The 20,046-nt window shown below is 38.4% G+C and overlaps 1 protein-coding gene and 1 pseudogene across 1 annotated transcript; both read right to left on the reverse strand.

Moving 5' to 3' along the window:
- Nucleotides 1-8,431: 8,431 nt before the first annotated feature.
- LOC132176239 (uncharacterized) lies at nucleotides 8,432-9,429 on the reverse strand. The gene is given in 2 exon segments (XM_059588385.1): nucleotides 8,432-9,098; nucleotides 9,101-9,429. Coding segments are annotated over 2 exon segments (906 nt in total). The 5' UTR covers nucleotides 9,420-9,429; the 3' UTR covers nucleotides 8,432-8,511.
- A 2,333-nt stretch (nucleotides 9,430-11,762) lies between these two features.
- On the reverse strand, nucleotides 11,763-12,472 carry LOC132174417 (uncharacterized; annotated as a pseudogene).
- Between the last annotated feature and the right edge of the window lie 7,574 nt (nucleotides 12,473-20,046).

A 20,046-nucleotide genomic window follows, 5' to 3' on the forward strand; every position in this document is an offset into this window, starting at 1 on the left:
ATAGTTTTATTTTTGCCATGCTGAGTGCACCCAGAGTTAATCGGCTGGCCGGGGGACGGGGCTGCGGCCACAGTATCTCATCCCAGGTCGCAAGGACCGCACAACCCTAGTATATGGGGGTTAACAGTATACATGGGCCCTAGTATGAGATAAAGACTATCAAAAATTTTGTTGATGAAAACATATTTCATTTGCTTTCTGTTTTCTTTAAAAATATACTGGGAACATATGTAGTTATGAGTTCCATTTTTCAAAACGGGACAAGGAGTAAAACTGCTCATGGTTGTGGATTTCACTTACTGGGCCTCCTTTGGGCTCATCAGTTTTTATTTCTTGTTTCAGGTGGTGACCAAGCTGCACTAGGAGGCCGGAATGGGGGCGGGCGTATTCAGGATTTCTTATGATTTCATATTAGTCAAGTTAATAAGTGCGTTGGCACAGTTTTCTTTCAGAGATTGATAGATTTTTTTTTAATAAGGATCTCTATCTCGCTGTGAGACATATTTCTGTTAAACAAGAATATTTCAATTTAGTTATTATTTTTAGACATGATATTCTAGACTTTCATGCATTCATTGTTATACTAGTATTGTTAGTTGATAAACCTTAAGGATCTTTGCGAGTAAGAAAATCATTAACAAACCTAACCCTAACGGGCTGGGGATGTTACAGAAGAATCTATTAACTCTAAGGCAGAACGGGGAAAATACTGGAGGGAATCTTGTAGAAGTTTTTGACGCGTTTCTGGCTGAGATGGCAAGCAAGAAAATAGGAGGAGGGAAGGACATGAGTGGGGAGGGACAAGATGGTAACTCTGCCCAAGGAAAAAATGAGGTGGACATGGGAACAGCACCTCAGAATCCAATGGTGGGGAACAAAGGCAATAGTACTGCTTTCACTATGGCGGACGTGGAGGAAAGAATGAAAGGATCTTTTGCTGGGGAGGGTCTTGGCAGGAGAAGGGCTAGTAATAATACGTGGAAGTGTGGTGGAAGGCTGGGCCAAGGAGCCCATTCTGCAAATTTCAATGGGGTGACCCAAGGTATAAGGGAAATAAGGGAATTTACAGAGGGAGGAGAGGACATGATTAAAAAAGGACGTATAAGAGTGGTGGCACGGGAAGACAAAAATGGATCGGGATTGGCGGAGGCTGCGAGACAACCCCACCGATCGCAATGAGCATCATGAGCTGGAACTGTCGAGAGCTTAGGAACCCTCAAATAGTTTGGGAGCTTCGCTGGATGGTGAAGGATAAAAAGCCCAATATGGTTTTCCTTATGGAAACCAAGTTACGTGCGAATAGGATGGAACGAGTGCAGGTGAAATTGGAGTTTGATTATGTGTTTGTAGTGGATTGTGTTGGTTGAAGAGAGGGGTTGGCTCTATTGTGGATGATGGACTCGGGAATTGAAATTCAGAACTTTAGTCGACGACACATTAATGCCAAGGTGAGTGCCCCTCCGAATGATTCACCGTGGAAGTTCACTGGATTCTATGGTCACCCAGATGCTAGCAAGTGTTCGGAAGCTTGGAATCTACTTAGACACATCTCTCGGTTGGATCCTCAACCTTGGGTATGTCTTGGAGATTTCAATGAAATACTTTGTTTATCTAAAAAATTTGGAGGAAATAGTCGGCAAAGTGGGTTAATGGAAGCTTTCCAAAATACCCTTGTGGATTGTGGTCTCTCGGATATAGGATATAGGGGACCAAAATTTACATAGAGTAATTGTCAGAAGGAGGGTGAATTTACAAAGGAGCGGCTAGATAGGGTGGTGGCTAATCAAGGCTAGTGTGGGCTATAAAGTGAGATGGAAGTCATGGTGGAGGCCCACTCTCCAATCTTTTTGCTCTTGAATTGGAATGCTAATAGAAGGCAAAGGTGTCGCCCTTTTAGGTTCGAAGCTGGGTGGGAACTAGAGCCGCAATGTGGTGAAATTATTAGCAATAGTTGGTGTGCCCATAATCCCCTTACAAATCAATGGAAAGGCCTAAACAACAAAATGTACAAATGTAAGCAAGGTTTGCTGAGTTGGCGACATGAAATGGTGGGCAAGCCAAATCAAAATTTCATTGACCAATATGACAAACTGATCAATATACAAGGAGAGGAGAATGATCCAAATTTGGTACAAGCCTTAATAATCCAGAATGATCTCAAAAACCAAATGGAGCAAGAAGAGTTGAAGTGGAGACAACGAGCAAAGGTTGATTAGTTGACCCTTGGCTATAGGAATTCAAAGTTCTTCCACGCTTGCGCCAACCAAAGAAGAAAGGTGAATAACATCAGCCACATTACTGATGACAGGGGAGGGATTTGTAACATGGAAGAAGAGATTGGGGGAGCATTTGTGGATTATTTTGAGAGATTGTTTACGTTAGGGGGTGGTGGGAATTTTGAGAGGTGCTTGGATGCATTAGATGTGTGAGTCATGGGCCCTATGAAAGTGTCTTTGATGAGGCCGTTTACAGTGGACGAGATTAAGTGCGCCCTGTTTCAGATGTCTCCCCTTAAAGTCCCTGAACCAGATGGTTTCAATGCTGAATTTTTTCAGAAAAATTAGGACACAGTGGGCCCGAGGTTTGCAAAGCTATTCTCTATTCTCTCAATAATGCTATCATTAATAGTGAGTTGAATTCCACTTTTATAGCTCTTATACCTAATACCAAAAACCCCACATGCGTAACAGAATTTTGACCCATTAGTCTTTGCAACGTTCTATAGAAAATAATTTCAAAGGTCCTTGCTAATCGACTTAAGATTGTTTTGTAGCATATTATATCTCAGTCACAGAGTGCTTTTATTCCTGGGAGATTGATCACGGATAATGTCTTGGCAGTGTATGAGACCCTACATACGATGCACTCTAGGATGAGGGGAACAAAAGGTTACATGGCGGTTAAAATAGATATGAACAAGGCGTATGATAGGGTGGAATGGGGTTTTCTGGAGGCGGTGATGGGGAGGTTGGGTTTTGCACAAATTGGATCAAGCTCATTATGATGTGTGTTACCATAGCTCATTATGCAGTTTTGGTGAATGGGGAACCTACGGGAAGGATTATTCCGTCCCGAGGTACTTGGCAAGGCGATCCTATATCCCCGTACCTTTTTCTCTTTTGCGCAGAAGTGCTGAGCTCCTTACTATCACAGGCGGATAGAAATGGTGCATTGAAGGGGGTTCCTACATCTAAGAGGGGACCTCGCCTTAACCATTTATTTTTTGTTGACGATAGTTTATTATTTTGCAGAGCTGACATATGCCATTGGAACAGGTTGTCCAGCCTTCTCAAAAAATATGAGCTTGCATCGGGCCAGAAATTGAATACTTCCAAGACCGCTATCTTTTTTAGTCATAATACCTCTGTGGAGGATAAGTTTAAAATCATTGAAGAATCAAGAATTCCTAGTTCACAACGTTATGACACATATTTGGGTTTGCCTACCTTGGTGGGTAGATCGCGGACCTAAGAGTTCAAGGGAATCATTGATAAAGTGGAAGAGACTTCAAGATTGAAAGCTAAAATTCATCTCTCAAGCAAGGAGAAAAATCCTTTTGAAGATGGTCATACAAGCCATTCTGACCTATTGTATGAGCGTCTTTATGCTTCCCAAAGTATTGTGTTCCAAAATTAATTCCCTTATGCAAAAGTTTTGGTGGGGTGATGGTCGAATATCGTGGATGAGATGGAGCAAGATGGGCGTAGCAAAAGCAAGTGGAGGAATGGGCGTCCAGGATTTTATTTGTTTCAATAAGGCCCTACTTGCTAAGCAGTGTTGGCGTCTATGGCACAATCCGGACAGCCTAGTATCAAAAATCTTGAAGGTGAAATACTACGCCAATTGCTCTATTCTAGAAGCTAAAGTGGGAAATAGGTCGTCGTCCCGTGGAGAAGCATCATGGGATCGTGTGAACCGGTCAAGGACGGAATGTATTGGCGGATAGGGAATGGTGAAACAACGTGTATCAAGGGGGAGAAATGGGTCCATCTCCCTACCACTTACTACATCCAATCACCTCGTAGGCTTCTTGCTTCAAATGCCAAGGTTTGTGAACTCATTGACAGAGACACACAATGGTGGAACAAGGATTTAATTGAGGCGGATTTCCTTCCTCATGAGGTGAAGGCAATCCTCTCGATCCCCTTAAGCTGTACCAATCAGTGTGACATAGTAATGTGGAGGGGCACGATGAAGGGTGTGTTCACTACGAATGTGGTGGAGGAAATGTGTTCGATCTGCGATGAGGAGGAACTTAGACTGTTCGTTGGAATTGCGAGGAAAGTCTGGTTTCGTCGGAACAATGTACTGCATGGTGGTTCGTTTACCCACCCGAGTATACTGGTCCAACAAGCTATCGCTGCCAGGGCGGAATTCGCGGAAGCAAATGCTCAAGCCAAAACCGTTCCTGAAAAAAACGTTGATGCACTGCCCATGTGGACAGCTCCGCAACAGGGATGGGTAAAACTAAACTAGGACGCGTCCCTCTGCCAAAAACGTGGTTTGGTTTGCAAGGGGGGAGTGATTCGAAACTGGAGGAGGAGGGCGTTGGCTGTCAGGTGCCTATCTAGAGCTAGGTTTCTTGAACCCATGGCAGCAGAGGCTTGGGCGGCGGGCCAGGCTTGGCAATTTGGGAAGGAGATGGGTTTCTCTCGTCTAATTTTGGAAGGTGATGCAAAGCTGGTGGTGGACGCTATTAACTCAGAGGCTACAAATTGGAGTAAGATAGGCCATCTGGTGCTAGACATCCAAAATCTTCTGAAAGGTTTCGAACAGTGGAAGGTTCAAGCTGTGGGACGTGAAGCGAATAATGTGGCGCACTGTGTCGCCAGACTTGCCAAAAGGGAACAAATTGCAAGGACGTGGAGGGGAAAATACCCTGATTGTATCCATGAGCTTGTAATGAAGGAGTTTATTACTCCTTTGTGATAGGGGTGTCAAAAATTACCGGGAAACCTGGAAACTGAGGTCCTGGTTCCGGTTTGAAAAATCCAAGAACCGGATACCCCGGTTCTGGTACCAGTTTTATAAATATATATATTTTTTCACTTGGGTTTAGGTTTAGGGTATTTTAAAAAATTAAATTTTTATTTTTAAGGCCCAAATAGGCAAAAACATTAATTTTTTAGGATTTTTGAACTTTTTTAGGTTTATTTTTTAATTATTTGGAACAATCACAACAAAGCCCCTTTAATTTAGACAAAGAAACTAATAGATTTTTTAAAAAATAAGTCAACTTATGAAAATAAAAAAAAATAAAAAAAAATTGGCTTATTTTAGGCCCAATACCTAAAATAAGCCAAAAAACCAATTTTAAAAAAAAACCGGTTATTGTGGTATTTTAAATTGAATGATACTATGTTATATTCCTTAATTGAAATGCTTAGTTTGTTTCAGCCTAAAATAATTTTTAGAAAATATTTTTCGTATTTTCGGGTGTTTTAAACGACGAAAAATATTTTCGGTTTTACGATAAAAGCCTCTTTAATTTTTGGAAAACAGTTTCCATATTTGAAAACCGTAAACTATTTTCCGAATTTGAGCATTTTATTCTCAAATTGACAAACCCAACTAAGACGTCACCGAGACTTGACCGGGACATTGTCGGGACCCTATCGTACATGACTAGTATCCACCGAGACTCGACTAGGACCGCACCGGGACTTGACGAGGACTGCGTCAAGACCTGACTGAGACCCCGCCAAGGCCCGATCGAGGCTTGACTAAGACTCAATCGGGAATTGACTTGGACCCATTGAGACTCAATTAGGACTAGGTCTTGGCTGGGACCTAGTTGGAACATTTTTCATAATTTAAAGTTTAGTATGATTAAATGAAATATATATAATTTGTAATTTTTCATACGCGCTAAACACCAACATTTTTTAATAAATTGTTTTTTAAGAAAATATTTTTAGCAAAAAACATTTTGTTTTGGTTCTTCAAGCTCCGCCCCTTATTTGAATAAGCCGGTCATGAACCAGCGTGCAATTTTGATTTGACTACTTCGCCTCTTTGTTGGACCACTGTCACAAAAGTTTGCAATTGAGATCAAAGTACAAAATTGTCATCTTGATGTCCATGTCCTGATCATTTACTCCATCTCAAAACAACTCAATTAGGTTTTTAAGGAGTAACTTAATCGGCTTGGGATCATGTTTCATGAAGCAGAGGTCACTAGTTCGAATCTCTCTCCTCCTCTTGTGCGGACATGTCAAAAAAAAAAAAAAAAAAACTCATTTAGCAAAATACTTCCTACTCTTTTATTCTTTGGTAAATAGAAGCATACGAGGTAAAAATTACACATTTTATTTTTAATAGTACAAACTTCTCACATACTTATATAAAAATATATGTACTCCTTGTATGCTTAAAAAAATACATAATATTTTTAGAGATTGGTTTTAAAAAATTATTCCAACCCAATTAAATGAAAAATAGTGGATGGCTTTGTTTTCCTCCACCATTGCCTTGATGACACTAAATAGTTCCTCTATTTTTTTTTTTTCCTGAACATCATTGTACACTAATTGACAGGTTAAAGGATTGGGAGAGAGTTGAGAGACCATAAAACTCCACTCAAGACAAGAGAATATAGGGGTGTCAATGCGGGCTGTTAGAAACTGCCCGCTAACCGTTAACCGCTATAACCGCTAATTGCTTAACTGTATTAACCGCTAACCGTCTAACCGCTATAACTGCCTAGCAGTTAGCGGTTAGAGGTTATTGGGTTTACTAACTGTAACCACTAACCGTCTTTTTATATAATATATTTTTATAATTATAATTATAATAATATTTATACATATAACATAATTACTTGATCATTAAATCATAATTTTTTTTTTTTAGATAATTAAATCACAATTTGAGTATTAATATATTATCACTATAATTTATATGATTATATCAATTGATTATTAAATCATTTGATTACATAATAACAAATTATACATATATAATATGACATAACATATAAGTATACCAATTCATACTAATACAATAATTAAGTATCTAGAGACTTAGTTCCAATGTATGTTATAAACTTATAAGTGTATATATGTTATAAATTATAATTATACATATATACATATGAATAATATAAATGTATAAGATCAATACTTAATCATATGATTCAATGATAATTCAAATACTTTATTCAAGTTAATCATATTATTAATGTACAATGATAATGTGATTCATATAATATTAAATTAAGTAATTGACATTAGATTCAATAATGTGTTACTTATAACCACAATTGAAGTATTAAAGTATTATCATTCTAATTTATATGATTATATAATAACAAATTATATATATATATATATATATATATATATATATATATATATATATATGACATGTCATATTAATTCAAATTAATACAACATTTAAGTATAGAGACTTTAGTTCCAATGTATGTTATAAACTTATAAGTCTATATATGTTATAAATTATAATTATTCATATATGCATATGAATAATATAAATGTATAATATCAATACTTAATCATATGATTCAATGTCAATTCAAATACTTTATTCAAGTGAATCATATTATTAATATACAATAATAATGTAATTTGTATAATATCAAATTAAGTAATTGACATTGGATTAAAGAATGTATTACTTATAAACACAATTGAAGTATTAATGTATTATCATTCTAATTTTAATAATATTATTACTATAATTGATATGATTATATCACATGATAAATTAATCATTACATCATATGATTATATAATAACAAATAATATATATAATCATATATATCATATGTTTTATTTGAACTTCTTTTATATGTTGTGTTGAACTTTATATATATATATATTAAAGTTAACCAATTATGATTAAGTACAATTAAATGTAAATTTGGGGTCAAATATTTTTTATTTTCAATATGAGCTCTTTTTATAACAATTGGGCATAAGAAGACACTAAAAATACAAAAAACAAATGAGGGTAAAAAATGCTACAATAGTTAAAAAAAAGCCCAAAAAGCCAAAAAAAAAAAAAGAAGCCAAAAAAAGCCAAAAAAAAAAACCCAATTTTGAAAAAGCGGTTAGCTGGTTACCTATTTCACTAACCGCTAATGCGGTTAGTGTTAGCAGTTATTTACCTATTTCACTAACCGCTAATGCGGTTACGGTTAGCGGTTATTGGCAATAACCGCTAACCGTATTAACATCCTTAAGATAATATCACAATTTACCAAATAATTTATCTCATTTCTCATTAAAACGGCAACATGATTTTCAAATAGAAATACAATAAGATAACACCTAAATTAATAAACACTTCTAAATAATCTTCTAAATAACTAATTCTAATTCTAATTTTAAATAATCTAATCTTTATATTCCAACTCAACTCTGAAAGAGAAGGTAATGAAAAAGACTTATCAATATAACACATTCCCTTACTGAGGATGAGATATTTATTCCGTTCAATACAAACAGAAAATATTCTAAAATTTCCTTCCAAACAGACCATTATTTCTCATTATTTGCCCTTCGTCAAACCCATCTTGAACCTCTTCACATCCTCTGCGACCGCGCTCTTGAACAGCGCCACATCCACGCCACCAGCCACCATATGATATCCACGTTTACTCAGATCATTGGACCGATCGAACGGCGACGCAATCCCGGCCAAGTAGGCCCCACCACTCAGCACGGCCTTCTCGGCGACTCTCATCGTCTCCCTCACATTGTTGTTACCCATGTCTCCCAGGTACCCCATGCTGAAACTCAGATCTCGCGGCCCTATTTGAATGCAGTCCACCCCATCAACGGCGGCGATCTCCTCTGCGTTCTTGACCCCCTCCTCGGACTCCACCTGGCACATGATCATTAAATTCTCCGCGTAATTACCTAAATACCCTTCGTCGATACCGTAACCCGAGGCCCTCACGACTGTGTTGGCCGAGCCGCGGACCCCTTTGGGAGGGAAGCGACAGTACGAGACAGCCTGCTTGGCGGCATCTGGGGTTTGGATCATGGGGAACATGATCCCCTGTGGGCCAAGATCCAGGGCCTTCTTTGCCCAAGTGGGGCAGTTCTCAGGTAGCCGGAGGATTGCGGGGTACGTGCGGCAGCGAGGGCGTGAAGGCAGGAGAGCGCATTGGAGACGCCGCCGGGACCATGCTCCATGTCGACGACGACGTAGTCGCAGCCGGCGAGGCCGGCGATCTCGGCCAAAGTGGGCGAGAAGCTGAGGAGAAAGAGGCCGTAGAGGGTATCGCCATTGTGAAGACGGGATTTGAGGGTTTTTGGGGTGGAGATTGTGGAGACATCTGCGAGTGTGCTCATGGTCATGGGGTTTTGGAATTTGAAGGCGGTGGTGGTGAAACTGAAAGTGAAGGACTTTTTTCTGAGGATTGAGACGTAGCTAGATGTAAAAGGAGGCATTGTTTAGAACTTCGAAAATATGTTTTAGTATTTGTAGTAAAATAATCTTGACTAGCCACCGACTTTTTACACTTGGCATGACCCGTCAAAAATATGTTTCAGTATTTCATTTTGTATTTTTTTTTTTAAATACCAATTAAAAGAAGGATCAAAAATAGATATTATTCAAATCATTTTGTAATTTTTTTTTAAAATATCAAATAAAAGAAGGATAAAAAATAGATATTATTCATTCACACATTTTTTTTTATTAGCTAATAGCTATTTAATTTTAAAAAAAATAAAAAAATAAGGCAAAAGTTAGATTTAAGTTGAGCCTCTAATTTGAGAACCTATCATCCCTCTATTATTAATATGTAATGACATTAATTCCCGAAATGGCTATATATATACATTTCAGTTGATTTATATCGTCACATGTTTTGCAAAAAACAAAAGAAAAATGTAGTTGCATATCCGTTTAATAAGTTAATTCCTATATCAACAGAACCAAGTCCTAAGTACAAGAATAGTGGCTTAGTAAACTAAATTAGATATAAACTAAGAAAAAATTAACCCATCTTCCCTTTCCTTTGTTTCTTTTTTTCTCCCTTTTTATTTTGATTATTCATCAAACTTCTTATACTTTTATTATGCTGCAAATAGGAGGGCATTATTAGTATATAAAGTCTTGCAATGCTTTCTTCGAAGCAAGAATTTATTATTCGATTAAGAGTTACATTGATTGATAGACGTGAATGACTACGCCAAAGATTCAATATTACAACTATTCAAAAACCACCAAACGAAGATCAATCTATTTCTACAACTCAAGAATACTCTTTTCACCGAGAACTAAATCAAGCAATCATGCAAAATGAAGACAAATAAATACAAGTAAATTTACATTGCTATTACCTTCTCAAATACTGTAACTACTCATAAACAAGAGAGTTGACAATGCAGTTAAGGGGAACTTCTAGAGGAATGGCACTAGAGAGAAACTACAGCATCTGCAAGAATTTGGGAAAGTGGACTAAATAAGAAAATAAACTTTCAAAAAACACAAAACAAAACAAAAGTCATTAATTTTCATGAAGAGTGTGAAGAAGATTCCAGCCAACTACAACGCAAACAAAGCTCTGATAACCTTGAGAATCTTCTATTTAGTTTGAAAGTCTTTATAGATAAGAACTTGGCCCTCAAATGCAAAATAATTCTATTAGGGTTTCTTAGCCGCCATGACATCTATCTAATGAGAATTTCTAAAGGTGAATGAATAAAAATAAAAGGGTTCTCAATTTTCCACTTTTTAAATGACAAACAACTAGTAGAAATTCTTCAAATTAAGCCACCAGTACAGGACAAGCACGCATTAGCTCATCTCTGTGATTCATGTTTACATTAGTTAAAATTGTATCTTCAATGAACTCACTTGAAGATGCCAGTCAGGTACAGTACATCGTACACCAGTTAGCTACTTGTTAGTCATCAACACACAAAATGCACGCATAACCCCCTAGGTCTTAAAAATAATTAGGCAAAATCCAACAAAACACCAAGCCAATTATGAACTAATAAGAAAGCAAAACTAAGCATGCCTCCAAGCCTTTTTTTTTTTTTTTTTACTTTAATTCCAAACATCATTTGAAATTTCTCCAAACTCAAAGGGCTCCTAGATGCTTTTCGGAAATTAAAAACTATCTTCAATATAGAATTTCATAACTTTTCAACAGGAAAAGATCTGAAATTAATCGCAGTCAAATATTTTATATCTTTGTCATCATCAATACTTGGCAGAGAATAAATGACCAACGAACTCTGTTTCAAATGAGACTCTCTCCAAGAAAAATATAACGAAAGTTAAGATCTTGGGTTCAAATATACCATTATCATCAGCCCATATGCACGAGTCAAAATTCAAACCCACTTGGCACCTACCCACCGGAATTGCAAAAACATCATGACCCCAAAACTCATATATCATCAGCCCACATGCATGAGTCAAAATTCAAACCCACTTGGCACCTACCCACCGGAATTGCAAAAACATCATGACCCCAAAACTCATATATCATCAGCCCATATGCATGAGTCAAAACTCAAACCCACTTGGCAACTACCCACGGGAATTGCAAAAACATCATGACCCCAAAACTCATAACAAACCCATTGGTTTTTTGTCTTACAATACACAGTTCGTCTGCCACTCAACACACAGTTGAGTGGTGGCCGGTGAATCAACCAATTTTGACCCATATATGCTGAATCTAGCTTTAACATTATGTTCTCTTGATTTATATTTACGTTCTATGTTTCTAGGATATCTTAATTTTACGATCATCTTCTTTATCTCTTCCTCCACTATTTCTCAGTAGCTGCATCCTTATAGTTATCATCATCAAAGCCGTCCACCAAACCTAGCTTAAAACCTTTTCACATTCTCCGCGGCCGGGCTCCTAAAAAGCCCCACATCAATGGGCCTAGCGACCATGTGATATCCACATCTCCTCAGATCATCAGGCCCATCGAACGGTTACAAGATCCCTGACAAGAAGACCCCACCAGATTTGGACCCAACACTACCAAGAACTGCCTTCTTTGCGATGTTCATCATCTCTCTCACCTTCTTGTTTCCCAAGTCCCCTAACTGGCACTCAGATTACACAGCCCCATATCTATATGAGTGCAGTCCACGCTATCAACGGCCGCGATCTCTCCCATATTTTTGACACCCTCCATGGACTCCACCTGGCACACGATCAACAACTCATCCTCGTAACGACCCAAGTACCCTTCGTCGATGCCGTAACCGAAGTCCCTCACGAGTGTGTGGGCGGAGCTGCGGAGAATGTGAAAAGGTTTTAAGCTGTGTTTGGTGGCTGGCACTCAGATCACACGAATGCGGCCCGATATGAATGCGGATCGTCTCCTACTGTCACTTCCTGCCCAATGGGCTCCACGGCTCCTCCCACACGCTCGTGAGGACCTCCGGTTACGGCATCGACGAAGGGTACTTGGGTCGTTATGAGGACGAGTTGCTGATCATGTGCAAGGTGCAAGGACGGACCCATGTTTCAATTTGGGAAGGAACCAGGCAAAAAAAAATTGTTTTTTTTTTACTAATTTTTTTTTTCTTCTTATGATTTGGGGGACCGAGGCCACTCCCAGTCCCCCTAGGTCCATCATTGGTAAGGTGGAGTTCGTGGAGGGGGACATGGGGAACAAGAAGGTGAGAGGGATGGTGAACATCGTAGAGAAGGCGGTGCTGGATGGTGTTGGGCCCAAATTTGGTGGGTCTTTCTTTTCAAGGATCTCGCAACCGTTTGATGGGCCTGATGATCTGAAGAGACGTGGATATCACATGGTCGTTGGGGCCGCTGATGTGGGGCTTTTCAATAGCGCGGTCGTGGAGGATGTGTGTAATTTTTTATATCTAATCATACTATATATCCTATCATTGTAACTATCTCTCTCCATTATCTCCATTGTAGAACAAGCCATCTCGATTTTCTCTCTCTCTCGAGTTTTTATATTTAAAAGCATAAGGTATTTGTTTAGATTTCCAAACGACCCAGATACAATAGCAACCAGACCATTGCCAAGAAATATTGCCTTCGACTTCCAGAATGTTATTGAAAGCCATTGCTACTAAAAAAAACCCCCTCTGAAAAATATCAACAGGGATTGTAATAAGTTACAAAAACAACATATAAGAGTAGGGAAATTTGAAATAAAAATCCCCAGCATCAGTTGAAACCCATGGCATTTGTCATGCAGTAAAAGTAGGTCTCACATCCCCTACCTGAGAGAATTTCCATGGAAAATCCAACAGATTGCCATATGCTTATATAAAAACTAGCAAGCAACGGCAGGGGATGACATCATTGACCTCATCAACCACTTAGAATGTACAGATTATGAAACATATAAATCATCAGAACTGCTGGGAATATGTTAATCCATGAATGCTGTCAGAATTGGTGACTTGTTTTCACAAGTCTTACCGTGGGCCCCACAACAGTATGGCATCCCATACATTTGACTTATGTTTTCTCTCTCACACGTCCACTTTGGCTTCTCCATTCATTGAGCTTCTTCTAGAAGCTTTGTGAAAAGGCTTTGTTGTTTTATTTGAAGCCATTCGGTCATCAAAGAAAAGAGATGCAGCAACTTTAGCAAGAAAAAAAAAATAGAGAAAGAAGAAAAGAAAAGCTTGCCGAGAGAGAGAGACTTGTGTTGCAAAGAGAAGAAGAGATACACCATTTTTTCTTCATTTTGATCTCACTTTTGGAGTGCTAAAAGCTTAGAGAATTTTAGAGAATATTTTTCTCTTTTGTATCTAATTCTCTTTTGAGTGAGATTGGGGTGTATTAAGGCTTTTGGGTTTGAGTGGTTTTGTTTGTACTACTCTTTGTACTCCACTTTTTGTTAGTGACTTTCTCCTGGATCGTCTCCGCCAGTGGATGTAGGCTTGTTAAGCCAAACAACTTAAATCTTTGTGTCTTGTGTGATTGTGTTATTTTTCTATTCTGCACTTTTCTACTTCTTTAGTGATCTTGGAATTTGCATTTGTCACAACAAACTGGTATCAGAGCTCGGGTATTTATTTTGCGGGATGGCTACTGCAAAATTTGAAGTAGAGAAGTTGGATGGACAGAATAGTTTCAGCCTTTGGCGCATCAAGATGCGAGCTTTGTTACGATAACAAGGCTTGGCGAAGATTTTGGATGGCGAGGTGTCATCAACATCATCAACGGAGGAAACGAAGGAACTTGAAGAAAAAACCCACAGTGCAATTTTGTTTTCTCTTTCAGAAAGAGTTTTAAGAGAAGTTGCTGATGAAGAAACAGCCGCTAGACTTTGGAAGAAGCTGGAGAGCTTGTACATGAAGAAATCCCTCACTAACCGATTGTATTTGAAGCAACGGTTATATACCCTCAAGATGAAAGAAGTTATGCCTCTTTGTGATCATCTTGATGACTTTAATAGAATTATTTTGGATCTGGAAAATATTGATATTAAAGTAGATGATAAGGATCAAGCCCTGATTTTGTTGTGTTCACTACCGGATGCTTTTGATAATTTTGTTAATTCAATGTTGTATGGTAGAGATACTATCTCCTTAGCAGATGTTAAATCTGCTTTAAATTCTATGGAGTTGAGGACAAGATTGAATACTAAAGGTAGTGATAATCAGGCAGAGAGTTTATTTGTTAAGGGTCGTTTAGAAAATTCTTTTAATTTTAGAGGTCGATCTAGTGAGAGGGATTCGGGTAAAGGTAAATCAAGAAGCCGATCACAGTCCAGGTCAAAGAAGAAAGTAAAGTGTTACTACTGTAAAAAGTATGGGCATTATAAATCCGAGTGTCCGAAGTTAAAAAATAAAGAGGAAGGTGACAAGCAAAGTTCCTCTTCTGTGGCTGGTGTTGTCGAAGGAAAATCTAAGGGTTCAGACCTTGTCCTTGCAGTTACCATTTCTAATGATCGTTCTAATAACAAGTGGGTCCTTGATACTGCTTGTACATTTCATATGTCCCTTAAAAGGGATTGGTTTACTACCTATGATTCAGTTAATGGTGGTTCAGTCTTGATGGGAAATAATGTTGCCTGCAAGATTGTTGGTATTGGTACAATCAGAATTAGGATGCATGATGGGATTGTGAGGACTTTGACGAATGTTCGACATATACCAGATTTGAAGAAAAATCTTATTTCATTGGGCACTTTGGACTCCCTTGGATACAAGTATTCCTGGTGAAGGTGGAGTTATTCGGGTTAGCAAAGGCTCATTGGTTATAATGAAAGGTAACAAGGTTGATGGCATTTACTTTCTTCAGGGTAGTACGGTAACAGGTTCAGCTACTGTGTCTTCTTCAGATGATCCAGATTCAAACACTACCCAGTTATGGCATATGCGGTTGGGTCATATGAGTGAGAGGGGTATGACAATCCTGAGCAAGCGGGGTTTGCTTTGTGACCAGAAAACATGATCTCTTGACTTTTGTGAGCATTGTGTGTTCGGAAAATAGTGCAGAGTCAAGTTCAGTACAGGCATCCACAGAACAAATGGTACATTGGATTATATCCATTTAGATCTATGGGGTCCCTCTCAGGTTCCATCAAAGGGTGGTGCTCGATACTTTGCTACATTTATTGATGATTATTCAAGAAAAGTCTGGGTGTATTTTTTGAAGAAGAAAAGTGATGTGTTTGTCACTTTTAAGCAATGGAAGACATTAATTGAGAATCAGACTGGGAAGAAAATCAAGCGACTCAGAACAGACAATGGCATGGAATTTTGTGGTGGTGAATTTAATAAATTCTGCAAGGATGAAGGCATCGCTAGACATCGCACAATTAGTCATACTCCACAGCAAAATGGGGTAGTTGAGCGGATGAACAGGATTCTCTTGGAAAGAGCGCGTTGCTTACTTTCAAATGCCGGGTTGTCTAGAGATTTTTGGGCTGAGGCAGTCAATACTGCTTGTTATTTGGTCAACCGTTCTCCATCAACAGCCATTGATTGTAAAACTCCTTATGAGGTATGGTCTGGTACTCCTGCTGATTATTCATTTTTAAAAACTTTTGGTTGTCCTGCTTATTGTCATGTGAATGATGGTAAGCTTGAGCCTAGGTCAAAGAAATGTATATTTCTAGGATATACGGATGGGGTGAAGGGATATAGATTGTGGTGTTTTGATCCTAAATCACCTAAGTTTATAGTCAGTAAAGATGTTGTATTTGATGAATTTGCCATGCTTCACCCGAGAAGGAGTCTATTGTTTCTACAGGAAAGGAGCAGGGTTCTAGCAAGGAGGTGGAGTTTCAGGTAGAGGCTTCACAGAGGGTGCGAGATAACACTCAAGATCAGCTTGTTACAGATGTTCATGATTCCAGTCCTGATGATGATGATCCACAAGAAGAGCAAGAGACCAGTATTGCGGCTGGTAGACAGAGGAGGCAGATTAGGCCACCTCAGAGATATGGCTATGCAGATTTGGTAGCATATGCACTTACTGTGGCAGAGGACACTGCAGTCCAGGAGCCTTCCACTTACTCAGAAGCTGTCACAAGTAGTGAGTCTGCTCAATGGGTTATTGCCATCAATGAGGAGATTGAGTCTCTTCATAAGAACCAAACATGGGAATTTGTGAAATTGCCTAAAGGCGCTAAAACTGTTGGTTGCAAATGGATCTTCAAGAAAAAGGAAGGAATCCCAGGTGTTGAAGATGCAAGGTTCAAGGCACGTTTGGTAGCAAAGGGCTATAGTCAGAGAGAAGGTATGGACTTCAATGAAGTTTTCTCTCCTGTTGTGAGACATAGTTCTATTCGTGTTTTGCTTGCCATGGTTGCTTTAAATGATTTGGAACTTGAGCAACTTGATGTGAAAACTGCATTTCTACATGGTGAGCTTGAGGAAACCATTTACATGCATCAGCCAGAAGGGTTCATTGCTGAAGGTAAAGAAGATCATGTTTGTCAGTTGAGGAGGTCGTTGTATGGTTTAAAACAATCTCCAAGATAGTGGTACAAGCGCTTTGACAGCTTTATGACTGGACATGGTTACATAAGAAGTAGCTATGATAGCTGTGTGTATTACAGGCAATTGTCTAATGATTTTTTTGTTTATTTGTTATTCTATGTGGATGACATGCTTATTGCTGCTAAAAGCATGTTGGAGATTAAGAGATTGAAATCTATGTTGAGTGATGAGTTTGAAATGAAGGATTTGGGTACTGCGAAGAAAATCCTTGGTATGGAGATTCACAAAGATAGAAAAGTGGGAAAGTTGTACTTGTCACAGAAAAAGTACATTGAGAAAATACTTGAACACTTTGGTATGCATAATTCTAAACCAGTGAGTACTCCACTTGCAGCTTATTTTAGACTTTCAGTAGCGTCAGCGCCACAGAGTGAGGAGGAAGAGCAGTTCATGTCGCGTGTCCCTTACTCTAGTGCAGTTAGAAGCATCATGTATGCTATGGTGTGCACTCGTCCAGATATTTCTCAAGCAATCAGTGTTGTTAGTCGTTACATGGCGAATCCGGGCAAGGCTCACTGGCAGGCAGTGAAATGGATACTCCGTTATTTAAAGGGTACTACAGATGTTGGCTTAGTCTATGATAGAGGCAGTGGTATCAGTTCCAGTGTCACTGGTTATGTTAATTCAGATTATGCTAGTGATTTGGATAAAAGAAGATCTCTGACAGGTTTTGTTTTCACTCTCTCTGGGTGTGCCATTAGTTGGAAAGCGACTTTACAGTCGACGGTTGCTTTGTCCACTACGGAGGCAGAGTATATGGCAGCAGCAGAGGCAGTGAAAGAAGCAATTTGGCTCAGAGGTTTGGTTAGTGATCTGGGTTTGCAGGAGGATGAGACTGTTGTATTTTGTGATAGCCAGAGCGCAATACATTTGACCAAAAATCAAATGTATCATGAGAGGACCAAACACATTGATGTTAGATATCATTTTCTTCGGGAGGTCATGACACAAGGTGATATCATAGTGAAGAAAATTCCTACAGCGGAAAATCCAGTAGACATGCTGACTAAGCCACTTCCGATCCTCAAGTTCAAGCATTGCTTGGGCTTGATTGGTATTTGTCGTTTGTAATTACCCTTAGGAGTGTTGGAGGAGACGTCTTGAGGAGATTTGAGTTGAAGACTTGATGAAATTCAAGTCAAGGTGGAGATTTGTCATAATTGGTGACTTGTTTTCACAAGTCTTACCGTGGGCCCCACAACAGTATGGCATCCCATACTTTTGACTTATGTTTTCTCTCTCACACGTCCACTTTGGCTTCTCCATTCATTGAGCTTCTTCTAGAGGCTTTGTGAAAAGGCTTTGTTGTTTTATTTGAAGCCATTCGGTCATCAAAGAAGAGAGATGCAGCAACTTCAGCAAAATATATATATATATATATATATATATATATAAGAAGAAAAGAAAAGCTTGCCGAGAGAGAGAGACTTGTGTTGCAAAGAGAAGGAGAGATACACCATTTTTTCTTCATTTTGATCTCACTTTTGGAGTGCTAAAAGCTTAGAGAATTTTAGAGAATATTTTTCTCTTTTGTATCTAATTCTCTTTTGAGTGAGATTGGGGTGTATTGGGGCTTTTGGGTTTGAGTGGTTTTGTTTGTACTACTCTTTGTACTCCACTTTTTGTTAGTGAATTTCTCCTAGATCGTCTCCACCAGTGGATGCAGGCTTGTTAAGCCGAACCACTTAAATCTTGGTGTCTTATATGGTTGTGTTATTTTTCTGTTCTACACTTTTCTACTTCTTTAGTGATCTTGGAATTTGCATTTGTCACAATAAATGCTAATCAAGATTATTGCAACATAAACAGATTGACATTAAAACCTGTTATTAATTAAATGATCTGCAAAACCAGTAGTGACAAGCCAAGACTCAAAAGCTGAAAAGAGTAGAGAAGTGGCAATTCCAATTCCACCCAATATGCGCCCCACCATTAAAACTTTGTACTGGTGAGAATGTTTGGTGATGCAGCTTAGAATTAATATAGGTCATGCAGCAAGTAATAGATGCCCTCTTCTGACCCCTAGATTTGATCAAAGGCAAACAAAAAGAGATCAAAATATGAAATCTTACTGTTTATTAGCTAGAGATCTAACAATTGTCCCAAACAACATAGAGGATCCAAACCCAGTAATATTGAAAGAGTTGCCCAATATCCCCCTTTCCAAAACCTATACTGACTGTAAAGGGAGTAAAAATATGGACTCTGCCGCAATCAATTTAATTAGATTCAGGAAAATATGGAAAATGTATGTCTGAGATCTAAACACTGTCAAATGCTTCAATTATTTCCTTAGCAGTCTCGTATCCTTCAAAGAGTGGGATGATATTATCTTTCGTGCTATGGAGGAGAAGAGTGGCCTTTGCCATTAGAATTTAGGTCATCTTCCATCCATTTTTCATTTTTCTTGATAGCATCATCATTTTTCTAATCTTCTACTTTAAGTTTTTTTGATGTGAGAGTGTATAAAGTTCTCTCATACGTCAGTACATAAGAGATGCGTCGTTTTCACATTCTAAAATTGATTCCATAAGAGATGTGTCGTTTTGATGTGAGAGTGTATAAAGTTCGCTTTTAATGGCCATTTTAAAATGTGGATACGATAAACTTAATACAAATACAAATATTTATTTACTATAATTGTAATATGTTAGATATTAATTACATACACACCAACAGAAAAATTAAAAATGTATTTCTAAGTTATTACAAACCAACAAATAATAATAAAAATAGATAAGTTTATTTATTTTTATTTTTATGGTTAGTTGTCTCTAGGATAGGTTAGCCTTGCCTAGTAATCATTCATGCAAGCCCTGTAATATGGACGGTTTGGAACTACTGGTATGAACTGATCACCTCTAGGTGGAAGTGTATATCGATTGTTGCCCATTGGCCACATATCCCTTGGACTTTGGTCAACTGTCCTTACAATCCTCAAAGGACGTGGAACCCTCAAGCGTCTATTACTTGAAATCTCTAATTGAGCTAAACTGGTACAGTAAACTCCACTTCCTTATGCTCCGTTGGTGACAGCCAACACGAGCGAACAAACCCCCTGATTTGATTGCCTCTGACTTTGATAAGAAGACTCACCCCTTT

Source organism: Corylus avellana, chromosome ca3 (assembly GCF_901000735.1).
Source record: "Corylus avellana chromosome ca3, CavTom2PMs-1.0".
In the NCBI taxonomy this organism is placed as follows: domain Eukaryota; kingdom Viridiplantae; phylum Streptophyta; class Magnoliopsida; order Fagales; family Betulaceae; genus Corylus; species Corylus avellana.